Source organism: Heteronotia binoei, chromosome 18 (assembly GCF_032191835.1).
Source record: "Heteronotia binoei isolate CCM8104 ecotype False Entrance Well chromosome 18, APGP_CSIRO_Hbin_v1, whole genome shotgun sequence".
Classification (NCBI taxonomy): Eukaryota; Metazoa; Chordata; class Lepidosauria; order Squamata; family Gekkonidae; genus Heteronotia; species Heteronotia binoei.
In genome coordinates, this window is record NC_083240.1 from 39815755 (window position 1) to 39843095 (window position 27341).

A 27341-nucleotide genomic window follows, 5' to 3' on the forward strand; every position below is an offset into this window, starting at 1 on the left:
CATATCCTCCAAGCCGTTAAGCGAAGCCTGTTCGGGTCGTGATGGAGAACCCTGTCGTTCTGCTGAGACAGGAGGTTCTGTGCTGGAGGAAAGTGATGGTAAGTATTTTTCGACAGAAAGAGGAGGGTTGTGAACCATGGCTGGCGTGGCCACCATGGCGTCACTAAAATGCAATCTGTGTTGTCTAGTTGAATTTTCTGTATGCATCGTGTTATCAGTGGGAAGGGTGGGAAGAGAAAGTGTAGTGGACCGGTCCATGTCTGTATGAAGGCATCCCCTGCAGACTGTTGTGAGGGCGGACCTCTCATAAAAAAGATAGCACACTGTGCATTGTCTGGTGCAGCAAACGCATCTATTGAGGGGGTTCCGAATTTCCGGAATACTGGCAGAAGATATGACCTGTGGAGGGACCACTCGTGGTCGTTGATGAGATATCTGCTCAGCCTGTCCGCTTGAGCATTCTGGACGCCAGGAAGATGTACCGCAGTGAGATGGATCTGGTGAGCAATACTCCAGTGCCAAAGGTGCATTGCTCTTTTGCAAAGACGGGTGGAAGCAGTCCCTCCTTGCCTGTTTATATAAAAAACCGTCGCCACATTGTCTGAGGCAATTTGTACATGTCGGCCTTGAAGAGATGGGAGAAACGATTTTAAAGCTCTGTGAACAGCTAGAAGCTCTAAACAATTGATGTGGAGCGACTGTTCGTACGGTGTCCATTGCCCCTGGACAGTGAGTATGTCGAGATGGGCTCCCCAGCCCCACCTCGAGGCATCTGTTGTAACTACTGCTGATGGGCTTGGCCTTAAAAATGGCATTCCTGCAAGCAGGTGAGCTCGTACTGTCCACCATTCGAGTGAGGGGAGGATGTGGTTTGGAACAGTGAGGATGGTTCTTTGAGACTGGCGTTGGGGCCGAAACGCACGGACGAACCAGATTTGCAGGGTTCGCATGCGTAGTCTCGCGTGTGTTAAAACTGCAGTCGTCGCTGCCATAAGTCCTAACATGCGCTGAATGTTGAAGGCCGTTTGTTTGGGTTGTTGTATTATTTGTGTGGCCAGTGTCTGAATGGAAGATATCCTGTCTACAGGAAGGTATGCCTTGTGGTCCGTGGTGCACAAGCGAGCCCCTATAAAATGGATGTCTTGAGTTGGGGTCAGGTGTGACTTTTGATGATTGACCTGGAGGCCCAGTTCTGCTAAGAGCGCAAGTGTCATTGAAATGTCCTTCATCAACTGTGCCTTTGAAGCTCCCACGAGGAGCCAATCGTCTATGTATGGGTAGGTTGCAATTCCGCGTTGTCTGAGGTATGCCGCAATTACCGCCATACATTTTGTGAATGTCCGTGGTGCTGTGGAGAGTCCGAAGGGTAGGGCTCGGAACTGGTAGTGGTTGCTGCCCACGGCGAAACGCAGGAACTTTCTGTGGCATTGGTGTATTGTCAGGTGGAAGTATGCGTCCTGTAAATCTACCAGTGCCATCCAAGAGTTTCGGGGGATTAAGGGCAGAATCGATTGTAAGGTGATCATTCTGAATTTTCTGTGACGGATGAATTTGTTTAGGGCTCTTAGATCCAGAATCGGACGCTGTCCCCCATCCCTTTTGGGAACTAGAAAGTACCGGGAATAAAATCCGGTCCGATGGTACTGGTCTGGGACAGGCTCTATAGCCGCTTTGGCAGTTAAGGTGTCTATTTCTTCCTGAAGGGAAGGGGATGGTGGAGTTGAGACAAAATGATGTTTTGTTGGTGGTGTTTGAAACTCTATCGAGTAGCCTCTCAAAATGATGTTTAAAACCCATTTGTCCGTGGTTATTTGTTGCCAATTCTCGTGAAATGGAAGAAGTCTGGAAATGTGTTGAATTGGTAAAGGTAGGAAGTCAAAGAGACTGCTTTGATGAAGACGCAGCCTTTTTAGGTGGTTGTGGTCTCTGCTGTCTCTGGTTAAAAGATTGCTTCGGAGGAGGAGCCTTACGTTTCCAGTATTCAGATTGTCGAGGAGATCTGGAACGTTTAAACGGCGTTGGTTTCCATGGTCTGGGCTTATAGCTCTGCTGTTGTTGTTGTTGCGCTACTCCGAGCCTTTTTGCTCGTTTGCGGCTGTCGTCCACGGTGGTCAATATATCGTCTGTCGTTGCATTAAAGAGACCTTGGCCGTCGAAGGGAAGGTCTTCGATTTTAAACTTAAGATCAGGTTGCAACGAAGAGGACCGAAGCCAAGCGTGTCGTCTTAGGGCAATTGAGGCAGCCATCGCCTTTGAAGTGCACCCCACAGAGTGGCGGATAGTATTTATCTGTTGCTTTGAAACCCTGTTGAGCTCCTGTAGCAGCTTGTAGGCTTGTTTCTGGGAAGGTTCAGGTAGGGCAGAGACGAGCGTATTTAGTTGGGAGGAGATATTGTGGGTATACGCGGCGAAGTATGCTAAATAATTGTTGATTTTGGCATTTGCCGTAGAAATTGAATACATTTTCCTTCCCAGGGTGTCTAATTTCCTGCCTTCCTTCTCAGGAGGTACAGGGTGACGAGTCTGTTTCGATTTAGAAGAAGAATGAACTATCAGAGAGTTCGGGGCTGGATGGCTAAATAGAAATTTCGACTCCATTGCTTGGATCCTGTAAAGAGATTCAATTCGTTTTGAAGTCGGGGGAATAGATGCTGGGTTGTCCCAAGCTTCTTTGATGGCCTCTAGGTGTACCGGTAACATCGGCAGAAAGGAACCAGCAGGTAAATCTGAGTGCACCAAGTCGTGTACCACGTCTGTTACCTTGGGTGCATCTGAGGTGAGGGTAACGTTAAGTGCAGAGGCCATGTTGGCAATCAAGTCCAAGTATGTCTTTGCCCCTTCGGAAGGTGACAAATCCGCGGGCTTGGCGATATCCGAGGCAGGGGATCCAGGGGACATCGACTGTATCGAGTCCGATGATTGTGCGTCGGATTCGGCATCCGAGTCAGGTTCGGGTGCCGGTGGGTCCGGTCTGGTTGGAGTCGTGCTTTTAGGTCTGGTTGGACTCGTGCCTTTAAGCTTAGAAGTCGAAGTGGAAGGAGTCGGAGATGGCTGTTTTGTTAGTTGCTTACTCCGTTGGACAGGAGTCGCTTCCTTGGATTGGTTCCTGTGGTAATCGGTACGGTACCGAGAATGGTGGTAGCCGCAACATGCATGGGAATCCATTGATGGAGACCTCGAAGCGTAGTGGCGTCGTCTCGGGGACATAGATGGAGACCGAGACCTCGGGTTGTAGCGATAGCGGTCCCTCCCCCTACTAGGGGATCTCTCCGGGAAACGCGTACGATGGTACCGATGTCTCTCGATGCTGGGAGACCTGGCTGGGAACCGATGGGTATCAAAGTACCTATAAGCGTCATGTCTGTATTGGATGGGATTCGACATATCGCGGAACGATCTAGGGTTGATGTGCTGTTGAGTCCACTGCAGCGGGTCTCGGATCTTCTCCAGCGAAGGGTCTGGTATGGATCCTTGTAGAGAAGGGGATCGGGACGGAATCGGAATAACCTCTTCCGTCTGCTGATGCGGTGATTCCGTAATCGGAGTGGTCACTTCCTGGGTATCGGTTCCAGGTGTGGAGGGCTCACATTGTCTGTCAGGCTCGTGGGCTTTTTGTTGTTCCGAAGATTTGTTCGAGTCGGTAGGTTTTCTCGAGTCCTTCGGGTCGGTAGATTTTTTCGGGTCCTTCGGATCGGTAGGTTTCCTCGAATCCTTCTGGCCCTTCGGATCGGAGTGCTTGTGTTTCTTAGTGTGCTTCCCACTTTTCGTTTTAGTAGACGCGGCCGTTAGTTCTGACGTTCTCGCGCCGTCGCCGGCTTTCGCGGCATCGCCGGGCTTATGCTTGCTGGGAACAATGGCCACTGAAGCTGCCGACCGTGCGCCGTCTCCTTGGGGAGTCAGGAGGGGAGGCGACTTACTCACAGAAGAAGATTGAGACATTTCAGGGTGAAGCACAGACTCCATAAGATGGCTTCTTAGTCTAGCGGCTCTGTTTTTGCGCGCCTGTTTGCCGAATTGAAGGCAATGCGCACAGGCGTCCACTTTATGGGTTTCTCCCAAGCAGAATAGGCAAAGCGAATGTCCGTCTGAGGTAGGGATTTTCGCCCTACAACGCGAACACCTTTTAAAGGTTATTTTACTGTCTCTTCCTTCCATACGCCCGGGGGGGGGGGGAAGGGAGGTCTGAGGTAAAAGCGGGGAAGATATTTATGCTTTTTTTTTTTTTTTTTTTTTAGAGAGTATAAGAATATAAGAAAAATAGCGAGGGAAATAGAATAAAGAGGAAAAGTGAAGAAAAACGGAGGCTAGATGTTTGAGGTAAACGAGGAGCGCAGCGAGGTAAGACTATCCCGGGCGGCGGTTGGAAAGAAACTGAGTGGGTGGGGCGCCTCCCTCTCGCTCCAGGCATGCGCAGTGGATGCCTGCTCCCCAGAGCGAAAGGGAGTGCGCGCCAAAAATAACGCCTAGGCTAGCTTTTAAAATCTCCGAGGTAGGGTTCGTCCTGACGGGAAAACCCATGTGTGGGACTGCACAGAGACCACGAAGAAGATCTTGACAATTAGCTCTCTTTCCAGAAAGACACATATGTTAGGACAAGTTACACAATAGTCAGCAAGAAGCCATTTTAATCAACAAAGGCCAATTTTAGTTGGTAAAATGTAGAGTTTATGCATGATCCTTTAAGCCTATTTTGCCTCCTGTGTGCTAGTTGCAATGTGGTAAATAGCAATAAGAATACAAAAATGGTCTTTCCATTAACAAGAAGTTTCTTTCATTTATTACTTTTCTACAATATTTCATACTTCTTTTACAGTGCAGTCATGAGCAGAGATAGACCCTTTTAAGTCCACTGAAGTCAATCAGCTTAGAAGGATGTCACTTGATTTAGGATAGCACTATTAATATATCAAAAACACACCATGCTCAACTGTTGGCATCCTACAAATGTTTTTTGTATTTTTTAATTTGTGTGTGTGCTTGTGTGCCTGGGAGTCATGGCAACTTCTGGCAACCCCTACTGGGGCATGGAGGATATTAATAAAAAAATAGCTTGACACAGCCTGCCTTTGTCTTCCACTCCTGGATTTCTCCAATCCAAGTACTTGCCAGGGTTGGCCTTGCTCAGTTTCCAGTCGGAAGAGACTGGGCTTCCACAGGCTATCCAGGTCAGGGCCAATGTTCCCTCTAAGTTGTTTACATTAAGGCCAGCATCAAGTCAAGTTTATTCACAGCATCTAATACACTTCATGTTAATTGTGAGCATTTTTAGTTGCAGTTGCGCTCCAGGGACAAATCTAAATTGTGATTCCAACCCCGCCCCCCCCCCCCCAAAGTTAACACTTTCTGCTTTTCTGCCTAGTGAGGTGGGTCCCTCTTCTCACCTGCTTCTTTCTTAGGGCTTTCCTGCTCATCTCTAGAATCTGAGAAGTTGTAGACCGTTGTTTCTAGAAATTCCGTTTCAGGGTTGCCAACCTCCACATGAAGACCATAGATTTATACCCCGCCCTTCTCTCTCAATCAGAGTCTCAGAGTGGCTTACAACTTCCTTTATCTTCTTCCCCCACAACAGACACCCTGTGAATCATGTTCCCTCTAAACTGCAGTCTTGTAAACAAAAATTCTACTTTGTGAGCTACTGGTATTAAAGTTGTGAGCCACTGGCATTAAAGTTCTGAACTACTGCATAAATTATTGTGCTCTGGGGCCACTTTTGCTGAGCTAAGACAAAAATGTGTGAGCTGGAGGCTAAAAACCTGTGAGCTAGCTCAAGCTAACTCAGCTTAGAGGGAACACTGGTCAGGGCTACAAATTACATTGATGGAATAGCTAGAAGTCAATCTACTAACTTCTTTTCTTTGAAGCTGAAGCAGCTGCTTACATAAATACAAATTCCAAGACAGGATTTGTGGTAGGACTAGAATACAAAAAGCTGAGGGCATGGCAGACTGCTTTCAAGCTTCTCTTTCTATCCAGTCAAAACTACTTTTACATATAAGAACCCAAAATATGGCATGAGGCTGGTCTTCTAAACAGGTTTAAGATATTTTGAGTAAGGACCCAATTGACAAATGGGATCATTAGCTTAAATTATTTGCACTGATCAATGGAGAAGGTGGATTATTCATGGTATTCCTAATTTAGATATTACACATGCATCTCTCCACTGTTCTCTGGGGACTGAGCTGGTTCCGCAGATAGGTACACTGCAGCCAATCCCCCTGTAATGCAGAGAAAAGTGCCTGCAACTACGAGTCAGCAAAAGACAACGATGGACCCTCTATCTGCTGTGCTTGCAAAAAGCCCTCAAATCTGGTTCTAGTCTCTACCAGAAACTGCCCCTCCCCTTCTATGCAGCCAGGCATGCTTGACAACATGGAAACAGACCAGCTTGGACGGGCTCCTCTCCTTGTAGCTCTGGTGTCTTGACTCCGAAGTCTGAGGAGGATGGAAAGCAGATATTAATGTGTTGGGATTCAATGATGGTTGCGTTGGAACTTTCACAGGGATAGTCCCTGTGGGATGCAGTCAAATCCTGTAATGAGAAGAATGCCATCAAGAATGTGGATTTTGTCCTAAAACACATCTCCCAACCACTAACTCATGCAGCCAGAAGAATTCAGGGAAGTTAAGCAGATGAGCCCACTTTCCAGACTATTACTGAAATAGACAGGGCTCAGGACAAAACGTCAATCTCACCCTGAACCATTTCACTAAAGAAAGTTCCTCCCATTTCATGCTTGAAGAAGTGCAGCATGCCTCACCCCAACTTTCTGCTGAAAACCATGACATCTAGAATCTCAAATCCTTTTTTCTTTTAAAAACTGATTCACAGAATCTGTGGAAGGTGAACAAACTCTGCTGCGGCTATGCAATGTTCATACTCATGGGGAATGTCGTCTGGAAGACAAATGGCTTTTTTTATCTACCCTGCGCAGGGCTTTTTTTGTAGCAGGAACTCCTTTGCATATCAGGCCACACACCCCTGATGTAGCCAATCCTCCAAGAGCTTACAGGGCTCTTAGTACAGGGTCTATTGTAAGCTCCAGGAGGACTGGCTACGTCAGGTGGGTGCGGCCTAATATGCAAAGGACTTCCTGCTACAAAAAAGCCCTGACCTTGAGTATGCTCAAAGAACTATTGAAAGATACTGGTCCACAAAGAGCTTTACTAGCCAGCCAGTCACACTTAACCAGTCTGTCAATTTTGTCACAATGAAGGTTCTTGCTAGAAACATAGAAAGAACAACCAATTGCTTATCCAGATCACAAATGCACCCCCCCACCCCCACCCCGGTCCCCAGTGGCTCAGAGGAGATTCTTACTTGATAGTGCAAACCAGGAGAGTGCCAATTTACAAGACTATCTACGGAGGAATGGAAACATTCTGATTCACCTTGAAGTCATTTTGCAGGATGTAGCGAATATCCTCCAGATTTATGGTGCGGTCCTTCTTTCTGTACTCTAGACCAACCTTCACAAAGTCATAATACAGTTTCGGCAGCCTGGCATCAGTTTCCAAAGACCAGCCAGAAAGTATGCGATCCTTAACCTCTGAAGCCTTGATCCCTTTCCAAGGAACAGTATCTGGAAGACACGCATTCCCAAATCATGATATTATGTATGTGGACTCAAGTGAAGGCTTCGGGTATTCCGACCTGGCTCATTGGAGCCATACGAACTGAGCTTCAGGACTTGGGAACAATGGGCTGCAGGATCCAAATCTCTGCCGCCCTGGACCAATCACAAGCCCCTGCCAGTTTGAATGACCCAATAACGTGCTTGCATGAGAACCCTGTTGGCCTAGTTCTCGGTCTTGTAGTGCAGCCACCTACTATGCTGTGCTTAATAAAGAGCTGGTTATCACTTATGCCTCGACTCTTCAATGCATAGAACCCACTATACAACACATATTTTGATACAGCTTGGCTCCAAGGAAAGGAAGGGAGCAACCAGAGGATCTCACAGTACCCTTGGACATATGACCCTTACTAATTTTGCAACAATGGTCCTTGTGTGGTGGAGGATCCTTTGTACTGTGCTACAAGGTCCAACTTCATTGGGATGGGATAGGAGAGGTTACAGAGCATCTTTGTAATATTTGCTGTAACTTCAATATATACATAATGGTTATTATAAGAATATGTTCAGATTTTTGGCTACAAATTTGTGTACAAATCACCCCGGCGTGTCACCTACAGGAGTGGCCCGGGGGGGTGCCCCGCCTGTGTGGCAAGTGGGGGGGAGCGAGTGAGGGAGAGCTGCTGCCCTTCCCACTCACAGATAAAGGCTCCCCCCCCCGATCAGCTGATCAGCGGGCCCTTTCACCTGCACCCTCCTGTGCATTTTAAATTGTCCAGGAGGGGGCAGAAAGTGGCGGACATGCATCCAGATCGCAGTGCATGCAGCCAGGCCACGCCACACCAGGGCATGGCAAGGAGGGAAGCTCTGCCCCGCCTCTCAAGGTGCCCCTCAAGTAAGGCAGCTGAGGTGAGGCAAGGCAAGGCTGACTGGGCACCTGTGTGTGGGGAGGTGTGTGTAAGTTTTTGTTTACTGATTGCATTCAACATCTCAAAACAGTATTTTCAACAGGGTGAAAGTTAGGGTTTTGGCAAAGAAAGATAAAAAATAAGAATGTCTGGAGAAGGAATGACAAATGAATGGTGGGGATATCTAGAGAGAAACTAACAAATGTGTAGCAGGGAATCAGGAGTGTCAAGATGCTGTAGGAAATGCTGCCATTCTGAAGATGGATATTTATTTACTACAGTAACATCCTGCTTTCTTCTAGGGGGAGATTCAAGATGGCATACAAGTGAGAGATCCTAGGAGGTCTCCTGGCCAGATACTGTCTACGTCTTGACCTGCTTAGTTTCATGTGACCTCATTCAGAACATTTCGTCTCTTTAAGTGTACCTGTGAGAGCCTCCTGAACAACAGCACAGAAACTGTAGATGTCGGATTTCTCCGTAGGAGCCTTTTCAGCGATCACTTCCGGTGAGCACCACCTGAACAGCCGAGAGGAGATGGGCACCCGAGTCAGGTCACTCCGCTCTCCGCCATCTTTGCTGCCAGAAACAGAAGGCCAAGAAGCTTGATGCGTGGAGGACATTTTGACCGCATGTGCCCTCTTGTATTCATATGTCTCCAGGAGCTCCCAACACTGGAAAGGAGGGAGGAAGACTGGGTGCTGCTCACCAGCCTTCAGACCCCAGAGGCAACTGTCGGGCTAAAGAGCCACCCAAACACCCAGCAGGCTCTGGATAGTAGAATGCTGAGGCACACCAGCCTAGGAAACAGGGACCCTGTGTCTCCTGGCAGATGATCCAGATGGCTCATGAGAAGCCCCAGAATTTCACGGCCCATGGACAATTTCCCCAACAGCATTGAAAGGGACAGAGGCAACTGGCCAAGGAGAAGCCAGTCAGTTAAGTTTATTATTATGGTCACTGACCAGAACATTTTAGCCATCTAGAACAACCTTAAAAATACCTTATAAAAAGTCTCACAAAGAATCTGCACATTAAAATTTAATGACTTGAGGGTTATAACAGTAAAAAAGAATTTAGAAGATTATTATTTAACCCTTTAAACCATTTTAAAAAGTCACTTTAAATAAAATTTGTTAAAAGATTTACAGTTTGGCCTATTTGTCTCGCTTTTTGTGTTCCTTATAAACCTGGGAACAGAATCTAGCCACCTGTCTTGTTCTCTGAAGGAGAACCACTACACCAAACTGGCTCTCTCTGGTGGTTCCTGTCTGACAGAAGATAATCTAATTTGATCTGCCAGGGAACCTTTCCAACAGCGGGCCAATAATTTCCCTTCGGCTCGCCGTATGAAAAGAACAATTAAAAAATACATGCTCCAAAGAATCTATTTCAGGCTGGAAACAGGAACAGAGCCTAAGTGCAGAAGAAGCCCCTTTATACCTCCCCTCTACTACCGCAGATGGCAGGGACATACTCCTAGCTAAAGTAAAGGCCTTTCTAGTGTGAGATTCAAGAAAGTATGAGCTTTTTCACACAGCTTAAGTATTCCGGTATGCCAGCTGGTCAGTTACTGAACAGTAACGGGTTTCTGCTGGCATTTCAGACAGACCTGATTCAGTAACTGGCTGCTACCGGAATACTCTCACCTTTTCACACAGTCCCGCGGCTGTCCCGGTAGTGAGGCATGCCTGAGTCGTTACAAACAAAGAGCAGCTTCTTCCACTTTTCAGCCCCTCCTTCCGGGTTGAAATCGCTATGGGGTGCTGTGTGAAATGTCCAGTATCTAACCCGGGAGCAGTTTTTGCGCCCTTTTTCGCCCACCGCGCATGATCTCCGGCTTTTTTTTTTTTTGGAACGTCCGGCTAAGATCGCTATAGCGCTATAGCGACATACCACAACAGCATCGCCATAGGGATGCCTGGGTTCCATTAAGATGCCAGAGATCGCCGCCGCTGAAACTTGGTAACTTATCTCAATGGAGCCTAGCCATCTCTATGGTGGTGCTGTTGTGATACGATGCTATAGCGCTATAGCACTATAACGATCTTTGCCTGACGTTCCAAAAAAAAAAAATAAGCTGGAGATCGCGCGCCGGCAGGCGAAAACAGCTGGCGCTGGTGGAAGCGAGATAAAAGCGGAACAGTGTGAAATGGCTCGCTTCAATCACGGAACCCTATCGGAAAAAAAAAAAACCGTGTCTGAAAACTCCCATCCCTGTCTCGGATTACTGCAAGGCGGCACAATACCAACTCCCTTCCGGCTTCCATTGGTAAGTGTGAAAAGGCCCTATAGGTAGGCAGCAGGAGCAACTATGTATCTACAGTTTGCTGAAGAGAAATAGTCTGGGGAATTGATAATATCTGTTTGTCTTTCTATATCTAGCACTCTGCTTAATACATGATTTTGCCTGGTCTAGGCCAAGGTTTAGAAGGGCTTGGGAGCGGGGGGTAAACCCCAGCTTTCTAATGGCTGTTTGGACTGCTTGGAGGAGAAGCCATTCTAGACCTCAGCCACCAGCCTTGGAACTGGAGAAGGCGGCAGCACACAGCGTCCAAACAGCAGTACTCACAAGAGATAAGGCACCAGAAGAGCCTTCCCTATCCGTCACAGCATAAAAACTAGTTCCCAACATGCTGCCACGCTTCAATGTTACCAAGAAAAAGAACCCGGGATGGATTTATGCAGATGAAGGAGTACTCCCGTGGCAGCCTTGAGTGTCCTCCCCTGACTTTCTCCCATGCAAGTTAAGAAACAGATAGAATGAGGGCCACATCTGGTTGCCAACTGTACCGAAAGTTCCACAGGGACGCACTGCACCCAAGGGCCCTTGCAATCTACAAGCCCTTCCTCTACATGAACCCAAACCTCCTCATCATAATGTGTTAGCAGTTCAGCTACACTGGCTTCTGGTGGAGTATCAAGTCAGATTCAAGGTTTGATTTTGATTTTTAAGGCCTTGAGCAATCTGGGACCAATGTACCCTTGGGACCGTCTCCTCCAATACATCCCTGTAAGAGCCTTGCACTCTACTGGTAAAAATGCTTTGGGTGATCTCTGGCCCCAGGGGGGTCCGACTGTCCTCCACCTGGGCAAGGGCCATTTTCGTCCCGGCCCCAACCTAGTGGAACTCTCTACCGGATAACATCAGGTCCCTGTGTGACCTCATGCAATTCTGCAGGTCCTGGTAAGGCAGAGATGCTCTGTCAGGCTTTTGGTTTATTACTGGCTGGCAGCTCCCTTTCCTATTCAGACACTCTGTAAGTTTCCTCCCCCAGCAAGACACCCTGGCAGTCCAGGATCTAGACAAACCTGTGTTTTCATAATTTTAATTAATTTATGTGCTATTTTTAATTATATAACGTTTTATTATACGCTGAACATCACCCAAAGAAGAAGAAGAAGCAGTAGCAGTAATAGTAGCAGTAGTAACAGCGGTAGTATGGGGCTCAAACCTTTCAATCATGTACTCCAAATTGGTGAGTCGGGCTTCATACATTGTTACAAGCATTACTGCATAGGAGCTGACTGTGCGGTGGACAAAACCATGCACATGTAGAAACTGCAAGGCTTCAGTCACCTGCAGCAGCAGGTGCACAATCGTTTTGGCATGCAGGATTGCAAACTCTGAGCGCTGGAGGAAAGGGAAGAGCGTTAGAGTGGTAACTGGTACCTGCTGAAGTCACTCATCATTCTCAGTTAAACAAAAGGAGGACAGCCTGAAGATTGGCATGGCTGGCTAGCTCTTCCTCTGGTTGTGGATGTGTGGAGCTAACTTGTACTAGAATATCCTCCAAGAAAAAACGTCTTAGAAATGTATGGGGTAATATATGTCAGCTGCACTAGGCATTTTTTTTATTTATTCAGATTAAGAAGCTGGTGTATAAAAATGGCCAAGAGAAGAGGCAATTGGGTTCAAGTCTTCAGTTAGCCAAAAACAAAACAGGCAGTGTTAGGCAAGCCACTTCAGTCTTCCTCCCCACTCCAGCCTCCCCAATTGCCATATGGGGAAGCTAATAATAATGGCCTAACTTACAGTCTGTTGTAAGGATTGCTATCGTAATGGCTTTGAAGTGCTTTAAACACTGGAAATGCAATACAAATATTTGTACTTTTAAAATATCTGTCCTGCCTTTCCGCCAGCTTGGCCTTCAAGGCAGCACAGAAATTCAGTTTTAAAACAATTAAATACTATTGAAAAAACTACTGTATCTAACCGAAAGTAAGATAACCCTCCTCAAAGAAAATGCAGGGTAGGGTCTTCCTTCCATGTATATATGTGGAAGGGGGTGCTGCCCTTTCTTACTTAGCAGTTTCTGTGCACCAGCCAGGGGGTGCAAGAACAGCAACCAGCCCCCCGAAGGTGCAGAAGCCGAGGGCAGCAACCCCCGCCCCCCAAGATGGCTCACCAAGCTGCTTGCAGAAAGCATCTTCAATTCAGAGCTATCTTTTTTATTATTATTATTATTATTATTTTAGTCTTTTGGGGAAGATGTTGTCTTACATTCAGGATTTCTTTCTTTCGAGTAAATACTGTAAAAGCATGAGAATCAAAAGCATATTGAAAGAAGAACCGTTTCAGTTGCTTTTTAGAGCTCCGGAGAACAAGATGGACAACAGCAGGGCCAGTTCTAAAGCCAAGCCAACTGATGTAACTGCTGAAGGCAGTGCAATGAGGCAGGCACCAGTGCATCCAAGGGGTCCAGCTATCAGGTGACTGATCTGTCCTTCTGGGTCCATGCTGCAACAGGTGCAGGCCCAGGAGGGGATGGATGCACCTTACTTGGGAGTCATGGGTGGAATTCTAGCAGGTGCTCCTTTACATATTAGGCCACACACCCCTGATGTAGCCAATCCTCCAAGAGCTTACAAGGCTCTTTTTTGTAAGCTCTTGGAAGACTGGATACATCAGGGGTGTGTGGCCTAGTATGCAAAGGAGCTCCTGCTAGAATTCCACCCCTGTATGTAGCCAATCCTCCAAGAGCTTACAAAAAAGAGCCTTGAAAACTCTTGGTGGATTGGCTACTTCAAAAGGGTGTGGCCTAATATGCAAAGGAGCTCCTGCTAGAATTCCACCCCTGCTTGGAGTGACAGAGTACCTTGAACAACCCCTGATGAAGGGATTTGAGGGAGTGCTGAAAGATGTCCAAAGATCTTCCCACAATCCCTTCCAGCCCCCAGCTTATTATATTTCAATTGTATTACTTGCATTGTTTTTACTACTACAAGTTGCCCGTGAATACTAAGAATGGAAAGGTGTAAGCGGGGCTTTTTTGAAGCAGGAACGCAGTTCCAGCTGGCTTGGCAGCAGGGGGTGTGGCCTAATATGCAAATAAGTTCCTGCTGGGCTTTTTCTACAAAAAAAGTCCTGGGTGTAAATATTTCAACAACCAGAATTTTAAAAAAGCAAAACAAAAACAAACTGGGACTCAGGGATCTGACTGAGCACAGGGGACGCCGTCAATACTCTGAGGAAAACAAAAAACAGAGGCATTACCCTTTCATGAAGGATGCTGTAGAGCGAGCCAATGTTAACTCTCTCATACACTAATCGGGTTCTCTTCAAGTCAATGGATAAGGACTCAGCCATCAACAGCAGCAAGTGAGGGTGACGGAGTTTACTGCAGAGGGGATAAAATGCCTCCAAATATGAAAGGAAATCAGATTACACCGAAAGTACATTTCCAGCTTCATAGATTTTTATCCTAGAAAGACAGAAACTAAATCTATCCTCAGAGCATATTCTCTGGTCAGTCGTGAGACTTCTGGCTTCCCTCTCTATCATTTGGCTTTGATCAAAGTCGCAGAGGACATTAAACTGATATCAAAATGCTGAACAAGCCTCAATATGGTCAATGCTTGGAACAGGAGGCTGCACCGGAGCCAGTGTAGCCCGTCAGGAAAATCAGAATAAGCCAATGTGGCCATCTCCATTTCAGTCACTGATTGGAGTCTGCCTCGTTTACAGAGCAGTTGGTGATTCTTTGGTGCCACTTTTTAGTATTTGTGTCTGTGAGTGAATGCCTGTGTGCCTAGAAGTCATGGTGACCTATGGAGACCCCTTAGCAGGGCTGGGGCATTTTCAGAGAGGTGATTTGATATTTCCTGCCTCTGTGTCCTGGCCCTGATATTCCTTGGAGCTCTCCCTTCCAAATACTAGCCAGGGTCAGCCCTGGTTAGCTTCTGAAACCTGGCGAGACTGGGCTTGCCTAGGCTATCCAGGCCAGGGCATTTGATGTCATTTTAACGGTTATAAGCATTTAGCACAAGAAACGCTGAAAAATGTGTACGTTTAATGAAGGGAAAACTGATTTGAGGACACAGAAAATGGCACAAAAATAAAGACTGAATTCAATTTACACAGAAGGAAAGCAAAACTGAAATGGATTTTTTTCTTGAAGTAACAGGGCTGCAAAAAAAAAAAAATTGGTACTGCCCATTCTCTATTTCTCATGGAACAGAAACTATTCTCTCATGGCACACTTATACACCACCACCCCCACACACATGCACACACTCTTCAAGCCACCACATTCACTAGGGACTATTAGTTCAGACATAGGCTGAGGCATACCTGCTGTGCTCCTTTTCTGCAAGCAGGAGGTCAGCCAGGTATCGCTTGCTGCAGTTCGGACGGAGTTTCAGATTCAGCTCCTTCACTGTTACCCGGGTCACGCCCCACATCAAACTAAGAAGAAGAAGACATTTGATTTGTACCCTGCTTTCCACTCTGAATCTCAGAGTGGCTCACAATCTCCTCTATCTTCCTCCCCAACAACAGACACCCTCTGAGGTAGGTGGGGCTGAGAGAGCTCTTACGGCAGCTGCCCTTTCAAGAACAACTCCTGTGAAAGCTATGGTTCACCCAAGGCCATTCCAGCAGCTGCAAGTGGAGGAGTGGGGAATAAACAGGTTGCTTACCTGTAACTGATGATCTTCGAGTGGTCATCTGTGCAGTCACACACATGGGTCTTGCCGCAGGCAACGGATCCATACCTCGGAGCTCCAATAGCTCGCCTATAGCGCTTTTTGGCGCGCTTCCCTCCCGCTCTGGGGAGCAGGCACCAACTGCGCATGCCTGGAGCGGGGGGGGGGGGAGCGCCCATCCCACTCAGTTTCTTCCAGCCGCCACTGACACTGACACTATACAAAGTTAAACAACAATCACAGGAGGCCAGCAGCGGGGAAGGCTGGGTGGGCGTGTGTGACTGCACAGATGACCACTCGAAGATCATCAGTTACAGGTAAGCAACCTGTTTATCTTCTTCGTGGTCTCTGTGCAGTCCCACACATGGGTGACTAGCCAGCTGAATGTCCTGGAGGAGGGTGCTGGCAAAAGAAAAGAGTTAGTCACATAATCAAATCACATCACACCATATAGGTTATAGATGGAAGCGGATGCACTCACCCGTGGCTTCAATGGAAGATGGATCTGAGGACTGCTTGGCCGAAGGAGGCGTCTCGTCTCGCATGAACGTCTAAGGCATAATGGGAGATGAACGTGGATGGTGAGGACCAGGATGCAGCAGCACAGATGTCCTCTAAGGAGACGCCCTGTAGAAAAGCCGAAGACGTCGAGACCGCTCTGGTAGAGTGAGCCTTAAGGCCTTCGGGTAGGGGCTGCTTAGCCAGTTCGTAACACAACTTGATGGCACTAACTACCCATTTAGATAGTCTCTGGGTAGAAATTTTGTGTCTCTGTGAGGTTTACCGTAGGCCACAAACAAGTTAGGGTCCTTACGGAAAGGTTGTGTACGAGCAAGGTAGAAGGACAGAGCCCTTCTGACATCTAGGGAATGCAGAGCATTTTGTCCTGGGTCGGTTGGGTTAGAGAAAAACGTTGGCAAAGAAGTTGATGTCGATAAGTGGAACTGGGAGACAACTTTGGGAAGGAAGGCAGGGTCCGGTCGCAGGACAACCTTGTCCTTATGGAAAATTGTGTAGGGAGCATCATGGCGGAAAGCACATAAATCACTTGCGCGTTTCCCTGAAGTAAGGGCAACTAACAATGCAGTCTTCCATGACAGAAGGTTGAGATCTATGGTAGCCATTGGTTCAAAAAGGAGCTTTCATTAGGTAAGAAAGCACTAGGGATAAACTCCAAGCTGGAACGAAGGGTTTAATGGGTGGATGCAGGTGCAACATGCCCTTGAGGAAGGATTTGGACAACTTGTGGGGAAAAAAAGTTTTGCCGTCAACAGGGTCATGGAACGCAGAAATGGCAGAAAGGTGAACTTTTAACGAGGAATAGCAGAGTCCTGATCTCAGTAGGGATAGTAGATAATCCAAAACCAGATTCAGAGGTGCAGATTCTGCTTGTAGATGATTGGAAGTTGCGAATGAGCAGAAACGCTTCCATTTACGTTGATAAGAAAGTCTGGTGGAAGGCTTTCTTGCGTTAAGAATGATGTTAGCTACTTCTGTAGAGAGGAAGGAGGGCAGATTCTCCACGCTGTCAGGGCCAGAACCTGTGGGTTGTGATGCAGTACGTGGCCGTTGGCTTGAGACAGAAGATCGCCCACAAGAGGCAGACGGCGATAAGTGTGGCAGGACATTTGCAGGAGCCTCGTGAACCACGGTTGCCATGGCCACCATGGAGCATTGAGAATGCAATCCATGCCGTCTCGTGTGATCTTTATCAGCACCCGTGTTAAGAGAGGGGTTGGAGGGAATAGGTAATGTAAAGGGCCTCTCCAAACCTGCAGAAAGGCGTCGTTGCCTCTTCTGGTATAGAAGCGGTGACATTTTGCATTGTCCCTGGAGGCAAAGACGTCTACCTTGGGCGTTCCGAAGCACAGAAAGATGCGACGGAGGTAGACCTGATTGATGGACCATTCGTCGTCGTCTATCCGGACCCTGCTGAGAGTGTCGGCCAGAACATTCTCCACACCTGGAAGGTGGATGGCAGTCAAATAGATGTTGTGCTTGATACACCATTCCCAGAGCAATATGGCTATACGGCACAGCCGAAGGGATCTGGTGCCTCCCTGTTTGTTTATGCAGAACACTGTCGCCATATTGTCTGTAGAGATCTGAATGTGCCGACCCCTGATCAGCGGGAGGAACGAATGGAGGGCCCTGTGCACAGCAATCAGTTCTAAGCAGTTTATGTGCATGGCCCTCTCGGAGGGAGTCCAAAGCCCTCTGACAGTCTTGTCCTCTAAGTGGGCTCCCCATCCCCATTTGGAGGCGTCTGAGGTCACAATAGCCGTCGGAGGAGTCGGAAGAAACGGCATGCCGGAGAGGAGGTTGTTGGGTACAGTCCACCAGGTAAGAGAGAGAAGTGCTCTCTGGGGAACGGTAAGCAGAATGCTCTGCGGTTGTACGTGAGGATGGTAGGCACGCGCAAACCAAAGCTGCAGTTGCCTCATCCGGAGCCTGGCAAAGCGTAGGACTGATGTAGTGGCTGCCATTAGGCCCAGAAGATGTTGGATGGTGAAGGCAGATTGAAGGGGTTCTCGTTGAACTGATTTGGCAAGAGCAATGATGGTCAGTGCTCGGTCCTCCGGGAGGAAAGCACGATGAAGAGAAGTGCATAGATGGGCCCCTATGAACTGCAAGTCCTGGGTCGGTGTGAAGTGTGATTTGGTGGTATTCACACGCAGGCCCAAAGAAGCTAGGAGAGAAAGAGCTGTATGAAGATTCATCTCCAGTTGATGCTGAGTTGGTGCAATGAGGAGCCAGTCGTCGATATATGGGAAGACCGGGATGTTCCGGATGCGGAGAGCAGCTGCCACTACTGCCATGCATTTGGTGAACACCCTGGGTGCAGTAGAGAGTCCGAATGGCAGGGATATATATTGGAAATGATCGTGGCCCATGGCGAATCGAAGGTACTTTCGATGTTGAGGTCGGATTGCCACATGGAAGTAAGCGTCCTGAAGATCTAGGGAAGCCATCCAAGAATTCTTGGGGATCAAGGGCAGGATGGATTGCAGAGAAATCATTCTGAATTTCCTATATTCGATGTGTTTGTTCAGCTTCCGAAGATCTAGAATAGGACGCTTGCCTCCATTCCTCTTGGGCACCAGGAAGTACCTCGAGTAGAAGCCCGTCCCTCGGTGTTGAGGAGGAACAGGTTCTATGGCATTTTTCTGGAGCAAGTCCAGAATCTCCTGTCGGAGGTGGGGAGGGGGGGGGGTAGCTGTAAAGTAGTGGTGGTGAGGTGGTGAAATGAACTCGATTGCGTAGCCTAGACGCACGATGGTCAGCACCCAGGAGTCGGTTGTGATCGAGTTCCAATTCGGAAGGAATGGGGAAAGACGTGTGTGGTAAGCGGGTGGAGTCTGAAGAGAGTCAAAGAGACTGCTTGGCAGGAAGGGAAGCTTTCTTGGTTTGTTGAGACCGAGGTCTCTGTTGGAACTGAGGCTTTTGCTGCACGCTCTTCCTCTTCCAGTAATCATTCTGTTTAGGTGACCTCTGGCATTTCTGGAACGATGGTCTCCAGGGTTTTCCACGATTAAATTGCTGGGAGGATGGTTGGGAAACTCCCAGGCGTTTCGCACGTTTCCGGCCATCATCGACTGAGGTCAGTACTTCATCGGTGGAAGCATGAAAGAGGCCTAGACCATCAAAGGGAAGGTCTTCAATTTTTTGCTTGATGTCTGGCTGCAAATTGGTGGATCTTAGCCAGGCATGGCGATGTAAGGCAACAGAAGAAGCAAAGACCCTCGATGAACATGAAACAGCATGGCGTATAGAATTGATCTGTTGCTTGGACACTCTGGACAATTCGGATACCAAGTTGGAAGCCGTTCTCTGGGAGGTCTCAGGGAGGGAAGGAATGAGGGGCGTAAATTGGTTCGCCAGGTTAAAGATGTAGGCAGAGAAAAACAGGTTGCTTACCTGTAACTTATGATCTTCGAGTGGTCATCTGTGCAGTCACACACATGGGTTTTCCCGCTGGAACGAACCCGACCTCGGAGAATTCAAAGCTAGCCTTAGGCGTTATTTTTGGCGCGCACTTCCTCCCGCCCTGGGGAGCAGGCATCCACTGCGCATGCCTGGAGCGGGGGGAAGGCGCTCCACCCACCAGTTTCTTTCCAGCCGCTGTTAAGTGCAATATAGTCTAAGGAATGTAGAATCGCAGAAACAGCAGCGGGGACGGATGGGTGGGCGTGTGTGACTGCACAGATGACCACTCGAAGATCATAAGTTACAGGTAAGCAACCTGTTTATCTTCTTCGTGGTCTCTGTGCAGTCCCACACATGGGTGACTGATGAGCTAACCTGCACGGAGGTGGGTGCTGTTTCTGAAAGAGAAATTTCAGAAGTTAGGTTATACATAACAGATGAGTAAAGGTACTCCCACTCACCATTGGAGAGCATGGCAGCTCAGTTGAAGATGGAGCGGAGTACGGCTTGCCCGAAGGAAGAATCTCGCCTTGCATGAATGTCCATGGCATAATGCGTAGCGAAGGTGGACGATGAAGACCATACTGCTGCTGCACAGATGTCTTCAACGGGTATGCCCCTCGCAAAGGCGGAGGATGTGGCTAGTGCCCTAGTAGAGTGTCCCCTTAGAGGTTCTGGAACTGGTTGTTTAGCTAACTTGTAACAAAGTGATATAGCCTCAACCAGCCACTTAGACAGTCTCTGTATAGAGAGTTTCCGTCCCTTCTTGTGGGTTCCGTAGGAAACAAACAATGCGGTATCTTTGCGGAATGCAGCAGTCCTGTCCAAATAGAAGGCAAGGGCTCGACGCACGTCGAGGTTATGGAGGGATTTCTGTCCCGAGTCCGAGGGGTGTTGGAAAAAAGATGGCAAAGTGGTTACACTTTGGAGGTGGAAGGGTGACACCACTTTAGGTAAGAAATTTGGGTCCGGCCTCAGAACCACTCTGTCGTGATGAAAGACAGTGTAGGGCGGATCAGATCGAAAAGCGCAAATGTCACTGGCCCTTTTAGCTGAGGTGAGTGCAACTAGCAGGGCTGTTTTCCACGATAAAAGGTGCAAGGGGATAGACGCCATTGGTTCGAAGGGGGGCTTCATCAATTGACTGAGCACGATAGATAGACTCCATGTAGGGCAGAGTTGCCTAGTCGGAGGTTTAAGGTGGAGAATTCCCTTCAAGAAAGATTTTGTAACAGGATGTGCGAATACCGTACGGCCCTCTATGCTCTGGTGGAAGGCGGAGATGGCTGCCAGATGCACCTTAAGTGAGGAGTAAGTGAGGCCAGATTCCGAAAGAGAGACAGTATAAGTAAGGATCTGCGAGATGGAGGAGGAAGCAGGGTGGAAATTATTGCGCATGGCATATTGAGTAAAGCGTTTCCATTTAGCTGTGTAGGATTTCCTAGTAGAAGGCTTAATGGCGTTTAAAAGGATGTGTCTGACATCGTCAGGAAAACCTAAAAACTGATCTTCCAAGCTGTTAATTTGAGGACTGAAGGATTGTGCTGTAGGACCCTGCCCTTCTGTTGTGACAGAAGATCCTGTACCTGCGGGAAGCAGTGATAAGTCCTGTTCGATAGGAGGAGCAGAGTGGTAAACCACACCTGGCGCGGCCACCAAGGAGTGATCAAGATACAGTTCGTGTGGTCCAACTGCAACTTCTGAATTGTCCTTGTTATGAGCAGAATCGGTGGGAAAAGGAAATGAAGTGGGCCGTTCCACGTTTGTAGGAACGCATCCCCTGGTGACAGGGAGGATGGGGGGCCTCTCATGTAGAAAATGTCGCATTGAGCGTTGTCCGGGGACGCAAAGACATCTATGGTTGGGGCGCCAAACATAGTGAAGACAGGGAGGAGATACTTCCTGTTGATTGACCATTCGTGATCGTTTACTGTCATCCTGCTCAGAGTATCTGCTTGCGTATTCTGCACCCCTGGTAGGTGCACTGCAGTCAGATGGATTTTGTGAGCGATGCTCCAATGCCACAAGCGTAGTGCCATCTTGCAGAGACGGGAGGACGCAGTCCCTCCTTGCCGATTGATATAAAACACAGTCGCCACATTGTCCGATGTTATTTGTTTGTGGCGACCGTGCAGAGATGGCAGGAAGGATTTCAGTGACCTGTGAACAGCAAGGAGCTCGAGACAGTTGATATGCAGGAGCTTTTCGTTCGCTGTCCACTGACCTTGGACCATCAGAGAATCGAGGTGAGCTCCCCACCCCCACCTCGACGCATCTGTGGTGACAACAGTTGAAGGTGATTGTTTCAGGAATGGCATTCCTTGTAGAAGATTGTGCTGGCTTGTCCACCACTGTAGGGACGGCAGAATGTGGTTGGGAACTGAAAGTAGCGTCCGTTGTGATTGCCTCTGTGGGTGAAAGGTTCTGACAAACCACAGTTGTAGAGGCCGCATGTGGAGCCGAGCATATGAGAGAACGGCGGTTGTTGCTGCCATCAGACCCAGCATGCGCTGAAACACGAGAGCTGTTTGTGTCGGATGGGAGATTATATTGTTGGCCAGGGTTTGGATATTCGTAACCCTGTCTACGGGTAGGTATGCCATGTGGTCTGTGGTGGATAGATATGCCCCGATGAATTGTATTGTCTGCGAGGGGGAGAGTTGAGACTTTTGCTGGTTGACCTGCAACCCTAAAGTAGCGAGGAGGTGAAGTGTTATTTGAATGTGCTCCTTGAGCTGCTCTTCCAAGGTTCCCACCATCAACCAATCGTCTATATAGGGGTAAAGGGCTATGCCCCGCTGACGGAGGAACGCTGCTACCACTGCCATACATTTCGTGAAGACCCTTGGGGCGGTTGATAGGCCGAAGGGAAGTGCCCTGAATTGGTAGTGGGCATCCCCTATGGCGAACCTCAGGAATCTTCTGTGGCAGCTGTTGATGGTAATGTGGAAGTACGCGTCCTGCAGGTCTATCAGCGCCATCCACGCGTCCTTGGGAATGAGTGGCAGTGTGGACTGTAGGGTAATCATGCGGAATTTTGTGGGGCGTATGTATTTGTTCAGTCTGCGTAAGTCCAGGATTGGGCGCTGGCCCCCTGTCTCTCTTCGGTACCAGAAAGTACCGGGAGTAAAACCCCGTGCGATGGTATTGGGGGGGGATTGGCTCTATGGCCTGTTTGGCCAGAAGGATGTTGATTTCGTCTTGTAGAGCCTGTGAGGGGGGGGGGTTACAAGGAAGTGCGAGTTCTTTGGTTGTGAGGTGAACTCTATGAAGTAACCCTTCTTTACAATTTGCAGTACCCAAGAGTCCGTTGTTATGGACTGCCACGTCGGTAGGAAGGGAAGGAGTCTGGGAGTGGAGGGGGTGGAGTCAAAGAGACTGCTTGTTTGGAGGAGTGGTCTTTTTTGGAGCTTGCGGTCTTTGGCGTTGTTGAAAGGGCTGCTTTGCAGCGGGTGCCCTCCTTCTCCAGTAATCAGATTGCTTTGGAGATCTAGTGCGCTTGTAAAAGGGTGTTTTCCAAGGTCTCTGCCTGTTACCTTGAGGTTGCTGTTGGGTTACCCCCAGTCGCTTTGCTCTTTTCCTACTGTCATCCACGGTGGTAAGGATGTCATCCGTGGTGGCATTAAACAGGCCCTGCCCATCAAATGGGAGATCTTCTATTTTATACTTAATGTCCTGTTGTAAGGAAGACGAGCGAAGCCAGGCGTGTCTCCTGAGAGCTATTGCGGTCGCCATTGATCTGGATGTGCATCCAACTGAGTGGCGAACAGTGTTGATTTGTTGCTTGCTAAGACGATTGAGCTCTCTTAGCAGTTTGGTGGCCTGTCGTTGTGATGTTTCAGGTAGCGATGGTACCAGAGTGGTGAGCTGTGCTGCAATATTGTGTGCATATGCCGCAAAATGAACCATGTAATTATTAATTTTTACTGATGCTGTGGAGATTGAATAAAGTTTTCTCCCCAGTGTATCCAGTTTACGCCCCTCTTTCTCTGGTGGTACAGGGTGGCGTGTTTGCTTAGTTTTTGACGACGAATGCACAATCATAGAGTTAGGTGCTGGATGGTTAAACAAAAATTTTGACTCCGGAGCGTGAATTTTGTATAGTGACTCGACACGTTTGGACGTTGGTGGTATAGAGGCTGGCTTATCCCAAGCCTCCTTCAGGGCCTCTAGGTGGACTGGAAGCATGGGCAATGATGAAGTAGCAGGTAGGTCTGCATTGATCACATCGTGGACGACGTCGGTAACCTTAGGAAGGTCGGTGGTTAACTTAATATTCAAAGCTGTGGCCATGTCGGTTATGAGGTCCAAATAGGACTTGGCCCCTTCTGAGGGAGAGAGATCTGCAGGCTTGACTATGTCAGAGGCTGGGGAGGCCGGCTGAGATAAGGACTGTGAAGAGTCTGAAGCCTCAAGGTCCGATTCGTCTTCGTCCCGTGGATCCTCTGGATCCGGTGGTAAGGGCGTTTTAGTTTGCTTGGATGTTGACTGTGTAGGAGAGACTGGAACCCGATGGCGAGGCGATACCGCATGTTCAGAGCGAGATGATAGGTGGCGTTGGTACCGTGCTGGACTTTGCTGTTGTTGGTACCGTGCTGGACTTTGCTGTTGTTGGTACCGTGCTGGGCTGTGCTGTTGTTGGTATCGTGCTGAATCCTGTGGTTGGTACCGGCCCAAGTCCTTCTGCTGCTGGTACCGTGCCGGGTCCTGTTGTTGGTATCTAGTCGAGTCGTGTCGTTGATACCGGTCGTGGTACCGTTCTTGATGTCCCACATCCTGGTGCCGTGGGTCACGGTGCCTACGGGTGCGGTAAGATTCTATAGAAGGGGATCTTGACGGCGTATAGCGCGGGTAGGAGCATCGGGATGGAGAGCGTGATCTGCTATGGTACCGACTCCCTTCGTCTCTACTGAAGGATCGCTCACGGTATCGTGTGGTCTTCTCCCGGTATGGGGATGTCTGGTACCGATGCTTCATTCTGGGGGACGCAAGATGTCTGTCCCTAGAGAGTGATCTTCCGTGACGCCTATCAGGTGCGTGGTCTCGATGGCGTGGAGAGTCGAAGCGGAGGGGAGACACCATAGCGTCCTTGTAGGTACGAGGGACAGTAACGTCCCGGAAGGAATCAAGGTCGAGCTGTTTTTGCAGTTGCTGTTGCTGTAGAAGTTGTTGCTGTTGCAGTTGCTGTTGCTGTAGAAGCTGTGAAGATGGCTGGGTAGGTTCCTTCGCCAAGAGGTCCTCCGGCAGGAATTCCTGTATCGAAGGCGAACGAGAGCCAATTCGTATGACCTCGGATTCGATAGCCTCTACCGGAGTCAGGACTGGAGGCGGCGTTGGAGCCGTGAGCACTCGGAGTGAAGAGACCGCTAAGGCAGCTTTCGCATCCGAAGCCGACTGGTGTGGCGAAGAAGATTTCTCTTTTCCCGTCGATTCACCATGTTTTTTCTTGGAATCGTGGTGCTTCTTCGGGTGTTTTGAGGGCTTAAGCTTCCTGGGAGTCAGAGCCACAGAAGCTGCCTGGACCGTACCGACCCTCTGAGGTGTGAGGGAAGGTGGTGACTTCTGAGGATCAGAAGATTGAGACATAGCCGGATGCAGAGATTGGGTCAGTAGGTGACTGTTCAGTCTAGCGGCGCGGTTCTTTCTAGCTTGTTTGCCGAACTGGGCACAGTGAGCACAAGCGTCAATCCTGTGGGTTTCGCCCAGGCAAATCAAGCACAAAGCGTGGCCGTCTGAGGAGGGGATCTTAGTCCCACAACGGATGCACTTTTTAAAAGTGATTTTAACTTCTTTTCCTTCCATACGCCCGGGGGGAAGGGGGGGAAGGAGGAAAAGGGAAGAGATAAAGGAGGATATATAAAGAACTCTTTTTTTTTTAATACTATACCAGACAGAAGTAAACGGAGCAGAAAAACGAAGAAAGAACGTTAGCGGTAGCGGAGGAAAAAACGGTTGAGGAGGCTAGTTGAGAGGAGACGCAACGAGGAAGGACTATCCCGGGCGGCGGTCGGAAAGAAACTGGTGGGTGGAGCGCCTTCCCCCCGCTCCAGGCATGCGCAGTGGATGTCTGCTCCCCAGGGCGGGAGGAAGTGCGCGCCAAAAATAACGCCTAAGGCTAGCTTTGAATTCTCCGAGGTCGGGTTCGTTCCAGCGGGAAAACCCATGTGTGTGACTGCACAGAGACCACAAAGAAGATGTAGGCCAAGTAGTTATTAAGTTTAGAGTTGGTAGAGGCTAAGTTAAATATTTTCCTTGCCAGGGTGTCCAATTTTCTGCCTTCTCAGTCCGGTGGTGTGGGGTGTCTGGATGGCTTGGCCTTAGTGGCTGAGTGCACTATGATAGAGTTAGGTGCAGGGTGTGAGGCCAGGAACTTAGCATCAGGAGCATGAACTCTATAGAGAGAGTCAAACCGTTTAGAGGTGGGTGGGACTGAGGCAGGTTTGTCCCATGCTTCTCGCAGGCCCTCCAAATGCACCGGCAGCATTGGTAGTAGTGACCCTGGTGGGAAGTCTGCCTGAACTAAATCGTGCACAATGTCAGACACCTTAGGTGAATCCGAAGGCAGAGCAATCTGTAAGGTCTCGGCCATGGTGGTGATCAGATTTAAGTAGGCCTTGGAAGCGTCCGATGGGGAAAGGCGGAGCTGTGGTGTAGAGTCGGAAACTAAAGAGGCAGGGTGGTCTTCCGAATCCGAGGATGCTGAGGTCTCTCCGTCGGAGTGGGAGTCCTCTCTAGAAGGAGAATGTGGTGATACGATCGGTTCCGAAGTGGAAGTGTGAGGCTTGGTTGTCTGAGCATGCTGGTCCCTGGAAGGTCTAGGCGGAGTAGCGATGACAGGTGGAGCAATCGAAACCGTCGCGGAGGCAGTACGGGGCTTCTGCACATCCCGATACCGAGGTTGTTCTTGGACTCGAAATGATTCCATGTGCCGAGATGGAAAATACTCGAGGTCTCGAGGTCGAGCAGGCTCTCGGAGTCGATCGTAGCCACGGGGTCGAAGAGAAGCCTCGTGACGGATTCGAGGAGTAAGAACCTCACGGCCCAAATAAGGTGCTGATTCCTGGTATCGGGAGCAGCGTGTTCCCTCTTCAGAAGGGGAGCGGGAAAGGCGATGATAAGGCCGGTTTCTAGGTGAAGGAGATCGAGAGAAGGACGAGTAATCGTATCGTCCATGTGCGTAATAATCCTGGTGTTCATAATAGGTAGAAGAGCCGGAATCGCGGCGCCTGCGTGGGGAGCGAGAACGGGCTCGAAGAGTAGAAAGATGCGTCGGCGAACGGGATCGGGTTCGATGTGCGGAGGGCTCTCGGTGTGACTCCCTGAACAAGGGAGAGACCGCGACATCTCGAAAGGCCCCGGGTCGAAGAGATGATCTGAGATATATTTGGGTAGGGTCGGTAGATGGGTCGGGCTCGAGAAACTCAGAGGGGACCACGCTGCGCACCGAAGGTGAGCGAGATCAGCGGTATGTCAGTGATGACATCGGACGGCGCCGACAGTTCCGGCGGAAGTAACAGCTGGGCTGAAGAGGTTGCGTTGGGATCCATTATTGCCAAAGCTGAGGCCGAGTCCCGAGGTCTCTTTGGAGCCGAGTGTGGCTCGTGGGGTTTTCTCGGAGCCGAATCAGCTGATTCAGAATGATGAGATTTTTTCGGCGCCGAATCCGTCAAGTCGGAATGACACGATTTTTTAGAAGCCTTATGGCCGGTATCGGCGTGCTTCGAGGGTTTCTTTCCGGACTTGTGCGACTTCTGCTTTTGCGATAGAAGCGCGTCCGAAGAAGCCGAATCTCCCGCTCGTTGTGGGGGAGGCGGCGAGCCAGACGTGGGCATAGCCCTCAAAGACCGTTCAAGCAGGAAGCTCTGGAGCCTTGCTGCACGGTTCTTACGGGCCTGCTTGCCGAAATGAGCACAGTGTGGACAGAAGTCCACTCGATGGGCTTCCCCAAGGCAGAATAAGCAGTAGCTGTGGCCGTCAGAGGTGAGGATTTTCGCTCCACAGC

General features: G+C 49.1%; 1 protein-coding gene across 1 annotated transcript in view; it reads right to left on the bottom strand.

Annotated features, from left to right (window-relative positions):
• TEX14 (testis expressed 14, intercellular bridge forming factor) overlaps positions 1–27341 on the bottom strand; it is a 68055-nt gene that overhangs the window by 15160 nt on the left and 25554 nt on the right. Inside the window, exons 7-12 of the mRNA XM_060258980.1 lie at positions 15060–15173; positions 13983–14106; positions 11941–12119; positions 8913–9064; positions 7393–7583; positions 6385–6532 (exon numbers count right to left, since the gene is read on the bottom strand). Of these exons, the coding sequence (XP_060114963.1) occupies positions 6385–6532; positions 7393–7583; positions 8913–9064; positions 11941–12119; positions 13983–14106; positions 15060–15173 (908 nt within the window). The remainder of the gene's footprint in view (positions 1–6384; positions 6533–7392; positions 7584–8912; positions 9065–11940; positions 12120–13982; positions 14107–15059; positions 15174–27341) is intronic.